General features: G+C 33.4%; 2 protein-coding genes across 2 annotated transcripts in view; one reads left to right on the plus strand and one right to left on the minus strand.

The window, feature by feature from the left end:
• The first annotated feature begins 2,803 nt into the window (after window positions 1-2,803).
• Window positions 2,804-6,279, plus strand: LOC117102518. Its single transcript, XM_033242806.1, has 3 exons — window positions 2,804-3,014; window positions 5,298-5,370; window positions 6,068-6,279. Exons 1-3 carry the CDS (start codon window positions 2,832-2,834, stop codon window positions 6,202-6,204), a joined length of 393 nt encoding a protein of 130 aa, XP_033098697.1. The 5' UTR covers window positions 2,804-2,831; the 3' UTR covers window positions 6,205-6,279.
• Window positions 6,280-6,548: 269 nt separating this feature from the next.
• LOC117102540 (nicolin-1-like) overlaps window positions 6,549-12,494 on the minus strand; it is a 16,354-nt gene continuing 10,408 nt past the window's right edge. Inside the window, exons 7-8 of the mRNA XM_033242821.1 lie at window positions 10,566-10,636; window positions 6,549-7,414 (exon numbers count right to left, since the gene is read on the minus strand). Of these exons, the coding sequence (XP_033098712.1) occupies window positions 10,595-10,636 (42 nt within the window). The 3' untranslated portion in view covers window positions 6,549-7,414; window positions 10,566-10,594. The remainder of the gene's footprint in view (window positions 7,415-10,565; window positions 10,637-12,494) is intronic.

Genomic DNA, 12,494 nt, shown 5'->3' on the forward strand with positions numbered 1-12,494 from the left:
TATTTTTTTCTTCACTGTAGGTCAAACTCTTTCAATACAAGAAGGATAAAGATCTCCACCTAGTTAAAGACCGTCTCCAATTAAAGACCACCTTTCTGTGACTACCTTAAATTTCTTATAATAATGTTTTTTAAGTCCAACGCTGCTACAGACCAGGAAAACCCTGGAGCCAAATGGTCTTTAATTGGAGGGAGACCTGTATTGCTTTAATTCTGAAGATATTACACTGTATCCATGGCGTTAGTGTTGACAAAACGTAAGTCATTTTCTGCATATAAGTTGCTAACTATAAAATTCAATTCAAATCAATTGCTAGGACTGCTGACGTTTTATGAGGATAGTTATTTATGCATATGGTCCAGTAAGTGAACATTTCCCTTTTGTTTATCATAAAAAATATAAAATAACTGATAGTCTTACTAGCTTATTATTGTGTTCAGGAAAAGTATATTACTCACAGCATAGTTTGGATACCCCTAGTTACCATTATTCTGAACAGGTAAATAAAGCTTGGTGTTGTCAATAGGTTGGGGTATTCTTGTCAATATTAAAAGGATTTCCAATAGCACAAATCATCTTTTTGTTTTAATCGCCTTCTATTTTCCCATTCCCCCAACATTACATATTATGAGTGTAGTTTTTGTAATAATAATAATATTATTATTTAAAATTCTTAAAGACTTCTCTCTAAACAATGCAAATATTTACCCATTCCCCTTAAAATAATATACTGTAAAACTTAAACATCAAAAATAACATCAAAACCATAATGCAGAAAAGAAAATTGAAACTACTAAAATGAAAATGAAAAAAAAATGAAAAAAAAAACACCAATGCAATAATAATATTATTTGGCCTTATTCCCTCCCTAAACAATGCAAACATTTACACATTCCCCTTAAAATAATATAAAACTTTAAAAAAAAAAACAATAATGCAGAAAGGAAAACTGAAACTACTAAAATTAAAAAAACAAACAAACAAACAAACAAACAAAAACCGGAGATAAACCGTACAGTTAGAGCATTGAATTTAATATCTCATGCGGAATTTCCAGGATCATTTGGTATATATTTTGTTGGCAAAACTTGTCGAAGATATTTTCGGTCTCAAAGGTGTGGAGTAGCTCTACAGTAACATGCTTTCACCTTGAGGGTGTCTTCGTGTCTAAGCTACCCGCCAGTGGTGGCTTCAGTGAGGGAAGGGAAATACTCCCCACCCGTCGGTCAGGCCTGGACCCCCGTTAATTATATATTAATTTACCTATCCAAATAACGTTGGTTTGATAGTCAATCCCTAATTATTGTAGTTGAAATGCACAATTTTGTGCCATAACTAAGCGTGAAAACACTTCCATGAACCCTACTAGGAATTTTTATTCTGGGACCCTGACCGAGTCTCTAGTCGTCACCTTGGTTCGGACCCCGCTGTCGTACATGAAAATCACTAATGGGCACTGAGCGAAAAAGTAATGTAGAAGACTAGATGTGATAATATTTTTTTTCAATCATTGCGTCCTCCTTATGTCGCTGCTTACCAGAATTAATATTGCCGCTCCTTGCCGGAGTATAAGCCGATGCAGACCAATATGGGTTTGTTGGTTTACATTTAATGATTTCCAAAAGCAATAGGACAAAACCATCAAAATCAAGTTTTAACAACAACTACAAAAGCAGAAAAAAACACAACAATTCGAAATGGAGAGAAGGGGATAGCAGTATAAACCAGAGGCTTGTCTCTATTACCCACCCACCCCCCTCCCCCAAAATAAGGATTGAGACATCATAGACGACACCAAAAGATTAAGCAATTTTGTAACAAAGAACAAAAACGAATACACCAAGTATAAAAAAGAGAAAACATCTTGAAATAAATTAATTTGGATCCAAATATAATTTGTATGAAGTTTTTCATTTGTGTTGATCCAGAAAAAAAAAACGTAGTGTGAGTACTATTGTTTTTTTTTTTTTTTTTGCTGGATCAAAACAAATGAAAAATTTCATACAAAGAGAAAACATGATATACATACAACGATATGAAATAGGTGTGATATTCATAGGCCAAAGGGCAAGCATGTTAGAAAGAGATTTCCAGTTTTATTTCCACTATTTCTTATGTGAACCCGGATGCAAACTTTTTAAAATAACGTTTCTACCACAATGTGTCCTTCGAATGCATTGAGAGTGAATCAGTCAATTGATTGGATAACGCTTTTGTATCATGGGAACAAACTTAATGGTATAAACTTACATCGACAAGACAATCATTAATTTATATAGAGAAAATAAAAAATTCAAAAATAAAAACATGTAATATGTTCTGTTTTTAATTAAAATATTAAATAAATGACACTTGGGTTTTGGTATTGTATACTACCATAGAGAAAATACTATGTTTTCATATTTTCTCTATGATATTACTCTCAAGTGTAGTTGGGATATCCCCGTATACCATCATTCTGAACATAGACCAATAAGCATTGGTGTATTGTCGTCAATACAAAAGCGATAATATCGAGGGGTGTGTTCTGAACTTGAACCAACGAAGCTTGGTGTATATAATTGATTTCAATATAAAGGCGTTAATACGGAACTAAATAGCAGTATGGTGTTTGAAGTGGAAACAGTCCACCCTCAAAATGTCAACATTCTATAAATATAAGTGATGACATTTACTAAAAACTAAAGTGACAAATATCATCCGATGAAGAGTTTAACCAATCCGATTTGAAGAAAATGATGTAATAGGAACAGGTACAATGATCCATTCTCGTAAAGCACGTGTCACTACAGTTGCACGGATGCTCACACAAATAATTTTCGTACTTAAATATGAACTTAAATAATGTTTATACTCATTTAAACATGGATCTCTTGTTTGCAGTACACTTATCTACACAGTTCTTAAAAGTATTCTTGTACCCTAGAGTCACCATCCGGCTAAGTTTGTTTGTAACCTTGGCAATTGCAACAGGGTCTAGAGAAGTCAATGAACTGAGATGTCACGTGCTTAGGGTAAGATTCATGCTTGGCGCAATATATTATAAACTAACGATTTAAAATACGTACAGTATCTATATAATCCTAAATGCTTCCTGAGATGTTAGATTCAGAATCAAAACCAGGTCCTAAAAAGCAACTCACAATTTTCATTGATAAACAATACTCTGTACTTCATTGATGAGCAATTCCGTATAGTAGGCGTGGGTAGTAAATTTCATTCTTTGTCAATATGTCTAATGATGATCCATCGGCAAAATAATATACTGTAAAGGGAGAATCGAGCGTGGAGAGCCTATTAAAAGGGCGAGTCAAAGAATAATCGTTAATTTGAGACCTAGATGGCACATATTTCGACAATAAAACAAAATGTTGTAGTTTTGAGAATGTAACCTAAGCACTGTATACCATAGATAATTCGTTTTCTGTGTGCATACTAATTGCAATTTTGTTGCTAAAAACCAATTTCAATTTAAACTGAGCATACTCGTGAAGGGTTTTTTCCCGGAATTATCAAAGTTTGGGTGCGGCCCTCAATTAAATAACATACTGTACCGTAATAATAATAATAATTACAAGTTCGATTCAAATCAATTTCTGTGTGAACCATGAATTGTTACTACCTGCCCAACTTAATGCAGTACAACATACACACGACAAATACTTATGCCTAAAGATAAATACAATATACCTCATATCAGGCGGGCCGACGTCAATGTTGGAAAAATGAGCATAAAGCGTGAAGGGGTTTATTTTTTCGGGTGTGGCCCTCGATGTTAAAAAAAACAAACAAACAAAGAAACAAACAAACAAAAAACAAAAAAAACCCAAAATATATGGCCTTCCACCCGACCCATTTTTTATTCCTATCCTTGCAAAGAACCAATATCACTACATGCTTTCATTTGCTATTAGACTGGACAGATCGGGAACTGGTTATTGATTGATTTAAAAACGACGAAACGTAATAACAATGTTATTATGATCTAATAAAAATAATTCTTTAGGGGGTTGGGCGGAATCTTTTGTACTTTAAGTCAAGAAGCAATTAGCCTAATTCTTCATAATAGTGCGGTGGGAAAAAAAGCAATACAAAATTCATCAAAACTGGTAGGCCTAATGAAGGGATGGGAAAGTAAAAACTACTGAATCTTAGATTTTATTGACGTAACAGCTATGATCCATCACTAGCTAAAGCCAACGGCCACAGGATATTCATAATTGTCCACACATCTGCTAAGCAGGTCCTTTTTATGGGCAGAACGCAAAATTAAATACTCCAACAAAATATCCTTAAAACATCTAAAATTCCGTAGCGGGAGGGGATTTCTCCCGTACCCTACAGGGCTCTATCCACACCCATTCCCCAGCAAGGTATGGCCAGCAGAAAACTTAGCAAGGATCTTAAGGCTCATTGTCACGCTACTACTTAGGCTACAATATTATTCATGATTAGTACACTACAGTCATTTAAACACTAATCAGAAACAACTGACTTATAAAGCAATTATAGTAATTTCATACACACCTTCGGACCCACTATATCCTTCAAAAATTGCCTTCAGCCTTAAGCCCTGTCTCTTATACACATCTAGATGTGTATAAGAGACAGGAACTTAATGACGTACAGATGATTACATATTTTAAATAATATGTGCATGTTCTAGGCGGATCCAGTTAAAAAGAGGGTATGTGCCAGGAGTGGCACCAGCGGGAGAGGTCGGGGAGAGCTTTCCCCACCTCCCCGTCGAGGAGAAAAACCACAGTTCGTCGGAGAAAAAAAAATATATGTATTTTCTACATGAGTAGACTCTAAATCGATTAAATAGGCCTAAGTATTTGAAACACCCAAATTGTCAAAAAACTTTCAAAAGATTTTGAGTAACACCCGACCACGCAAACTTTGCTCTCATCGGAGAATTCAACCCCCTCCCCCGCCCATCACCCCAACCCGTCGAGGACATTGGCCACCCCGTCGGGCAAATCACAGAGCCTTACCTGGAATGTGGGAAGGGTAGACCTACACCTATTGGGGTGTAAGCGAAAAACCCCCCTTGAAGCTATTGCACCTGAGGCTGTATTAAATATTTTTTACCATTTAGTATGGCAATTTCCTGAAAAGCTTAACAAAAAATTACAAAAAATAGGAAGTGGGTCGTACACCCCTCACTCCCCTCTGAATTCGTCACTGCTCTAAAAGCAGGAAGGCCATACATCTAAAACACTTTGTTTTGCATAAAGGAGGTTTTAAATTAGGATAAATATTTTATAATCATTAGCATGTATGATTTCCACTAGAATGGCGAAGAGTGTCCTATGAACTATGAACGGTCAAAGAAAATGTGCTGCACCAACTTGAAAGATCACACAGGTAAATTTGCTCCCATTATTTTATCATTCTCTTTTATCATGTTTCTTTTATCGTTATTTTTATCATCATCATCATCATCATCATCACTGTTATTAATATTATCAACATTAAATACTTAACCATTCATTCATTCATCTTTGTTATTTTTTGTATTATTATTATTATTATTATTATTATTATTGACATTAATAATATTTTTCTTAATGTTATTATATCTATTATAATATAACGACGATCATAATAATAATAATCACTTTCTAAATCATCATAGTTATCGTAATATGACTGCTCCCTGGTTATTGTAATTGATGTTTTCAAAAAAGTCATCATCATCATAGGCGTGGATCCCGGGGGTATATCACCCCCAATATTTGACAAGGGGGATGGTCCATTGTATCATGTAAATTCCAGGAATTTTCAATCATCCCCCACCCCCCAATGAAAAATACTTTTCTACGCCACTGATCATCATCATCGATATTATTGTCACCATTATCATTTAATTCATGTTTCTTTATCAACATCGTAATTACAATAATAGTCAAACATTTACCTCCATCATAATCATCATCACCACCATCGCCATTGTCTTCTTCGTCACCACTACAATTAAATCAACATCATCTTTCTTTTTAACCCCTGAATGCAATGCCATAAATTTATGGTGAATTAAATGACTGACATATTCATTTCACAGATCAAGTTTGGAATAATTTCGGAATCAAGCAACAAGTAAACATCTGCAAAGCTGGAGTCGACATCGCCATCCTCAGTAACCACAACAAACATTCAATTTTTCATGTTGCTTCGAACAACACAGGAGAGAGTGAGTAGAAAATCAAAACTACCATCAATAATACTCTATGAACTTTCTATGATATGTGATGGGAATGCACGAAGGGGAAGCCAGCCAACTCCCCTCCCACTAAATTTTGTGATGTTTTTTTTCCAGTAATAATGGTTGAAAATTCGAACAATGCCATTTTTTAGAGCACTATCTTTTTTTTTTAACCCAGCTCCAACCATTGTTGCACTGAGATTGTCTGACCCTCGATCTGCAAAAAGTGGGGCCCTCCCAAAAATTTGCCCTGCAGCATGGCGATATTTGCACAAACTATGGAATCTGTGCTTATATTTGCTCATATGCTAAGTAAATACAAAAATAAATTACATAACCATTTTCAAATACTTCTCCTTTTATTTACAAAATATATTTACAGTTGATTAAAATAAGCAAATTGCCCGATGAACTTGAAAATATGCTAAATTACTTGAATGTTCTACCTCTAAATTTTACACTATGTAATTCTTTTCAGACGTACTAATGGTGCATGATTTTGATGGTAACATGACAAAGAAATTAAGTGTAACCATACCATACCAAGCTCAAAGGCAACTTGAAGTAGTTCAAAAAAAAGAGTTCCAGTGTGTATTTATAACTGGCAGCTATAACACAGGATCCGAAACTCCCAGCATTATCATGCGATTCGATGGAACTGATCTTTATCTCGTTTCAAACGATTCGGAGCCCTCAGATGCAATTGGCGCAATCAAAATAGGGAGGGAACTTCTCGTGTTTACGGAACAGAAAGTGCATCTTGTAGAGGTTGGAAGTGATTGCAAATTGAAGACACCAGAGCAAGCAAAAATTACTGATATTCAAACGTTCTACGACCAGATTTCTGAACACCAGAATTTCAGGTATGGATTTTCAGATGTTTTAACTGATGATCAAGGAACAGAGACTCATTTTTTATTTTTAGCATTCAGCCGACAGTTGACGATTTGGATCTGGAAGGATAGATATGTTGATGCGCATCCAAGTCAAAATGAGAATGTTATATTGTGTAACGTGAGGAACATTCAGCCGAAAATGATTTCTTTCCAATCAGAACTGTTCCTCGCAGCAACGAATGCAACTAAACCTTCGCACAGCAACTCAACGCTTGTGCTGTTCAAAGTAAATGTTGATTTCAGCGCCGACTTCACTTTGACAATACCGGTAAACATTGATGTCTTTGAAGATGAGTGGACCATGGTAGATCTGAAAGTAACAAACGGCCATCTATATTTATTTCTGTCCACGGCTGGAGAAATGCTTAGAGTATACCAATACCACAAAGTGATGAATACTTTCTATCTTGTTGATTTCATTGGCCGAAATAATCTCTCATTCATACATTTCTTAGAAATTAACAAACATGTCTACATTTTTTCAAGAGAGACAATTAAAATAAATGGAAAAAAGGAAACCCAATGTCTAATTTGGGAGTGACATGGTTTAACAGTAAATTCAATTTGCTTTTTAAAACATGACAGTTATTATTTAAATAATCACCATTCTGGTTTAATAATTAAGTATTAATTTAAGGATGATTTGAATATTTTTAAAGATAAAACTGCATTTCTATTATTAATACCTAGATACCATCCCCGTTAATTATAAACTGCTGGGCTCTTCACCATAAATTTCCTGTAAAAAAATGCAGGGTGTTTTCGGTTGTTGTGTCTAAAAATCCATTCGTTTTTTCCAGACTAATATTTTCATGGCAAAACTATTTTTGTTTTTACACAAGAGGAGCTATTTATTTTTAAACTGATGTTTATAACCATCTTACTACAGTCAACAAAATGTGTGTGGTGTATAAAGGTTGGCGAAGAACCCTATAACTTAGCCCTATTGCCAACAAACATGATTTCTAAATATCTGGGTAACATACATCTTTTTTGGTCTTATATAACTCTATCACAAGTGGCAAGTAGTTTATGAACCAGCGGACTTTGCGGAATAATTTGCGGGTGAACTATGCAATACTGTTTGAGATAGTTGTCTCTAGGTATAAATTCACGATTTATTTCTTTTTTCAAATGATACAATTTAAATATACAGAGAAGAAAGAAAAAAACATGATTAGGAGTGATAGGGTGTTAAAATATTAATACTAATATAACACAATTAATACTGATATACCACATATAGTGTAACAATTTTATCATTATTAGATACCTCCATCACTACTACAGGCACACAGCTGTGGGGTTCGTGCCATAATTTGCTGGTAAACTATGCAGTTAAGATAGCTGTTTCTCTCTAAAGTGGTCTATAAATTCATGGTTTATTTTCTTTTTCAAAGGATGAAATTGAAAAAAAAAACCCAGAAAAATAGAACCCTATGTTTGATTTAACTTCATCACTACTACAGGCCCACAGCTGTAAATTATGAACCGGTAGGCTTCACGCCATAATTTGCCGGGGGACAGCGCAGTGATGCTTTAGCTTGTGTTTTATAAGCCGTTTATAAGTACATTTAATGGTATTCTTTTTTGACAAAAGGATAATGTTGTAATAAAAACCTGATTTTAAATACATGATGATATATATTTTAATCAACTTTAACTCCGATGATAGGTTTACTTAAGGTAAATTATTAATAATAAGGATAATTACATTACCTACTGTCATTGGTAGACCTCCATCACTAAAGTTACAAAGAAAATTAAGAACCCGTGGGCTAAACGGCATGAACTGCCGGTGAACGTTACAGTGATGTGTTTCTAGGTGGTATATACTGTAAGTTATACATTTATATACATTTTGGTTTTCTGACATTTGTGAAGGTACCTAAGGGCTGTTTATACGCGAGGCACTAAATAAATTATTTTACTCTATATTGCTATCATCCAATATGACTATTACTATTATAAATATAACAAGTAGGTTAAGTTAACGAGTGACAAATATTTTTTTCACAACTGGAGTGGTTTGTGTTTTCAGTTATGTCTGCATCTTCGATTTAAAATGAAAATATTTCTCGGCTTTATTAGATAAAATATACTTCAAGTTTTAAAATAAGAATTTGAAAGAAAAATATCTATTGGAGAATATAAAATGGAGATGACAAACATAATGAAGGGAAGAATAACTCAACTGAAAAAAACCAAAAAGGTATATTTATTAATGAATTATGCTTATAAAGTACATCACCAAAGGGCCTCTTGTGTTTTCCAAAAATTACAAATTATTTAATAATTCCATAAGTTTTGGAATGGCTTATAAAATTTAAATTGAATAACATTTAAATATAATTCTTTAGTGTCTTATATAAGTGAATACAATGCAATTTCAAGAAAAGGTAGAAAGTATTAAATAAAGTGTATTGGTATTTCTTCTATACCAAAGTTTTATGTTTCAACGAAGTGCAATGATTTTTTTCAAAAAAATTGATAAATGCAAAGTAAATTAGCTCAGGGTACAATAACAATGACATTATATTTTACTTAAATCCAACAAAATTCAGTATGAAAATAGATTGACGTATTAAAAAGCAGAAAAAAAGGAAATGGTATAAACAGAGAAGCAAATTTTATTTTTAAAAACATGTAAAATGCCTAATTATGATCATGGTGACATCACATCATGATCTAGACACATCATGACTATATATGGGCATACAACAGTTTTTACCAAATGAAATTAAAATACTGAGTAGCAATTAATATTGAAGGACTGGGTTTTTTTTCAAGGTTGTTAGATTAATACTACAGGAAGTAAATTTTCAAATGGTTTTATGGTTACCTAAAATTCAATTTGTCTAGTTGTTTTAGATAAGATGTATTATGATAATATTAATTATTATCAACTGAAACTGAATTGCATTAATAAAAGGAAATTAATACTGTATTATTGTTCTTATTTCTTCTTCTCTGTATAACTTAATGGTTCCAAGTCTTCAGTGAGTTGCAGAAGTCGCCTGGAAATTTCTACACTTCAGCGAGCAAATACAAATTTGCAGGAAAATAATGTATCTCCCGCGAATTCAGAATGTTTGTTTCTTTTTACTATTGTAGTTACTGTCCCTCTGTAGTTAGCTGGGCAGATTGTCATATTGCAACTTAGGACAAGTTGTGGCTCCAGAAATTTGAAACAAAGGGGCAGACTAGAGACTTGATCAGGGTCTTGGAATAAAAATTCGTAGCACGGTTTATGGGATAGTTTATTATGGCTTAGTTTTGGCCCAAAATTGTGCTTTTTAGACAACCTATTAGGGATTTAAAATCAAAATAACTATTTGGATAAAAAAATTAATGAAATAGAGAGGGGGGAGGAAAAATTCTCCAGCCCCTGCTGGTGCCACCACTGCTTGTTGGAACCCCTGATAGCTTTATTTAGAGATCGACTTTTATACCATATATACCTTTGTTTTTCTCGCAGCTAGCACGCTCATCAAGTGTATGATAACAGGTTGATATCATAGCTATCATCAACCTAAACATTGAAAAAAACACATTGATAAAAATTAAAATAGTCAAAAAATATTTCACACATGATTACAAAGCATTCCATTTGATTTCCTTCCCCAAAGCATTGTTGGTTGGGACTGCCCTTATCCTCCTATTTGTTCTTTTACGTTGGGGTTTCCCCTGAGCCAACCGGTTCTTTCATGCCATTTTGGCTACTTTCGTGCTATTTTTTTTATATGTTTTTAACATTGTACTTTTTATACCCATGTACAAATACAATACAAATATAAAGACACGTGCTTTACTATTGTACATTTTCAACAGTATTCAATGCCTCAGGCCTCAATCATTGCTTCACAGCCGAAAGAAAAGCCCTATTATGTAACGGCAGACAGAGCAAAAAAATAATGACCTAGGGCCTGTGGCAATGGAACTATGTGAAAAGACTGTTATAAACAGCCAACCCTAAATTCAATAACCCTTTTACTATTTGCTTACACATGCCAGAAGTACTTTACATGAAATTTGTAGATTATATGAACTCTATTATGAGTACTATATAAAAGGTGTTTAACACGTTTGGTGCCAACAATGAGCAGACTCGTTTTACAGGGTGTTGATGAGGGTGCTGGGGATGACTATAATCATCAAAACTTGGAAAACATTCTAGCGTTTATTACATTACTTTATTGTTATACATTATGTGAACCACAAACTTAACGGCCAATAGGGCCAAAAAAACTAAATTGTTTGTTTGCCCTTCTTTTTTAAAAAATGATACATAGTAACAGGTGGAAAAAGATTTTTTTTTAAATTAATTTTTTTATTTATATACTATTCAGACAATAAAAAAATTCATAAAGTTGGATCCGGGTATGCAAATAATATAGAAAAGAAAATGTCAGTTAAAAGTAGCAAGGATTTTTTAAATTAAATTTTAAATTAAAAGATTTATTTAAATCAGGGGTGGGCATAAAAATTGGTCGGAGGGCCAAAGTGAATTTTTTATTTAACACCGAGGGCTGCACCCAAACTTCGATGTTTCCAGTGTGCTTCCAAAAACCTCCAAGCACTGCTTTTACATCACTTTATTCTCAGTTTTAATGTTACTTTTTACATATGATCGGTGTCGGGCGATAAAAAACAAGGTGTTTTCTAGACACTAGCGCGCAGCAAAAAATCACTGTCAGGCCGCATGCGGCCCGTGAGCCGCACCTTGCCCGCCTGTGATTTAATACAAATTACAGAATTTATCATTTTTATATTCAGGTTTATATATTTTATCAAAGTAGCAATTAAACTTAAATGTCAAATATCAGATACACATAACAAAATGGATTAACATTGTTAAAATTATTGACACTTGACAAAATTAAAAAAAAAAAATTATAGGAATTAATCATTTTATATATTCAGGATATTTTTTTTCAATTAACAATTTAACTTAAACAGCAAAACAATTATCTAAAATATGAGATACACACACAGCACTAACAATGGATTAGCATTGTTAAAATTGGCTAAATAGTTTCATCTGGTATGTAAGTTTCATTATTTACACTTGACAAAAATAATAAAATATAAACTACAAAAAGAAAGCTTAAAAAAGATGACAGAAACAGAAGGAAAGCTGAAGAAATACCAACATTCAAATATTCAATTAAGAGGCTGCAAAATATAAGACAAACTGCTAATAAACGACTTGGTTGACTGCATGACAAAACAACAACATGAATATACAGTTGTGGATACATGAGTGTAGCTGATTTGTTAAAATGTTTTGTATTAAAAAAAAAAAACACTTTTCAATTTATTGTTGTGAGTGATATCAGTAATAAACCTTGTTCCAACAACAACAATAATAATAATAACAATAATAATAA

The sequence above is a fragment of the Anneissia japonica genome, unplaced genomic scaffold, assembly GCF_011630105.1.
Source record: "Anneissia japonica isolate Jap-2015-1 unplaced genomic scaffold, ASM1163010v1 scaffold1489_len2284818_cov182, whole genome shotgun sequence".
NCBI classification, from domain to species: Eukaryota; Metazoa; Echinodermata; class Crinoidea; order Comatulida; family Comatulidae; genus Anneissia; species Anneissia japonica.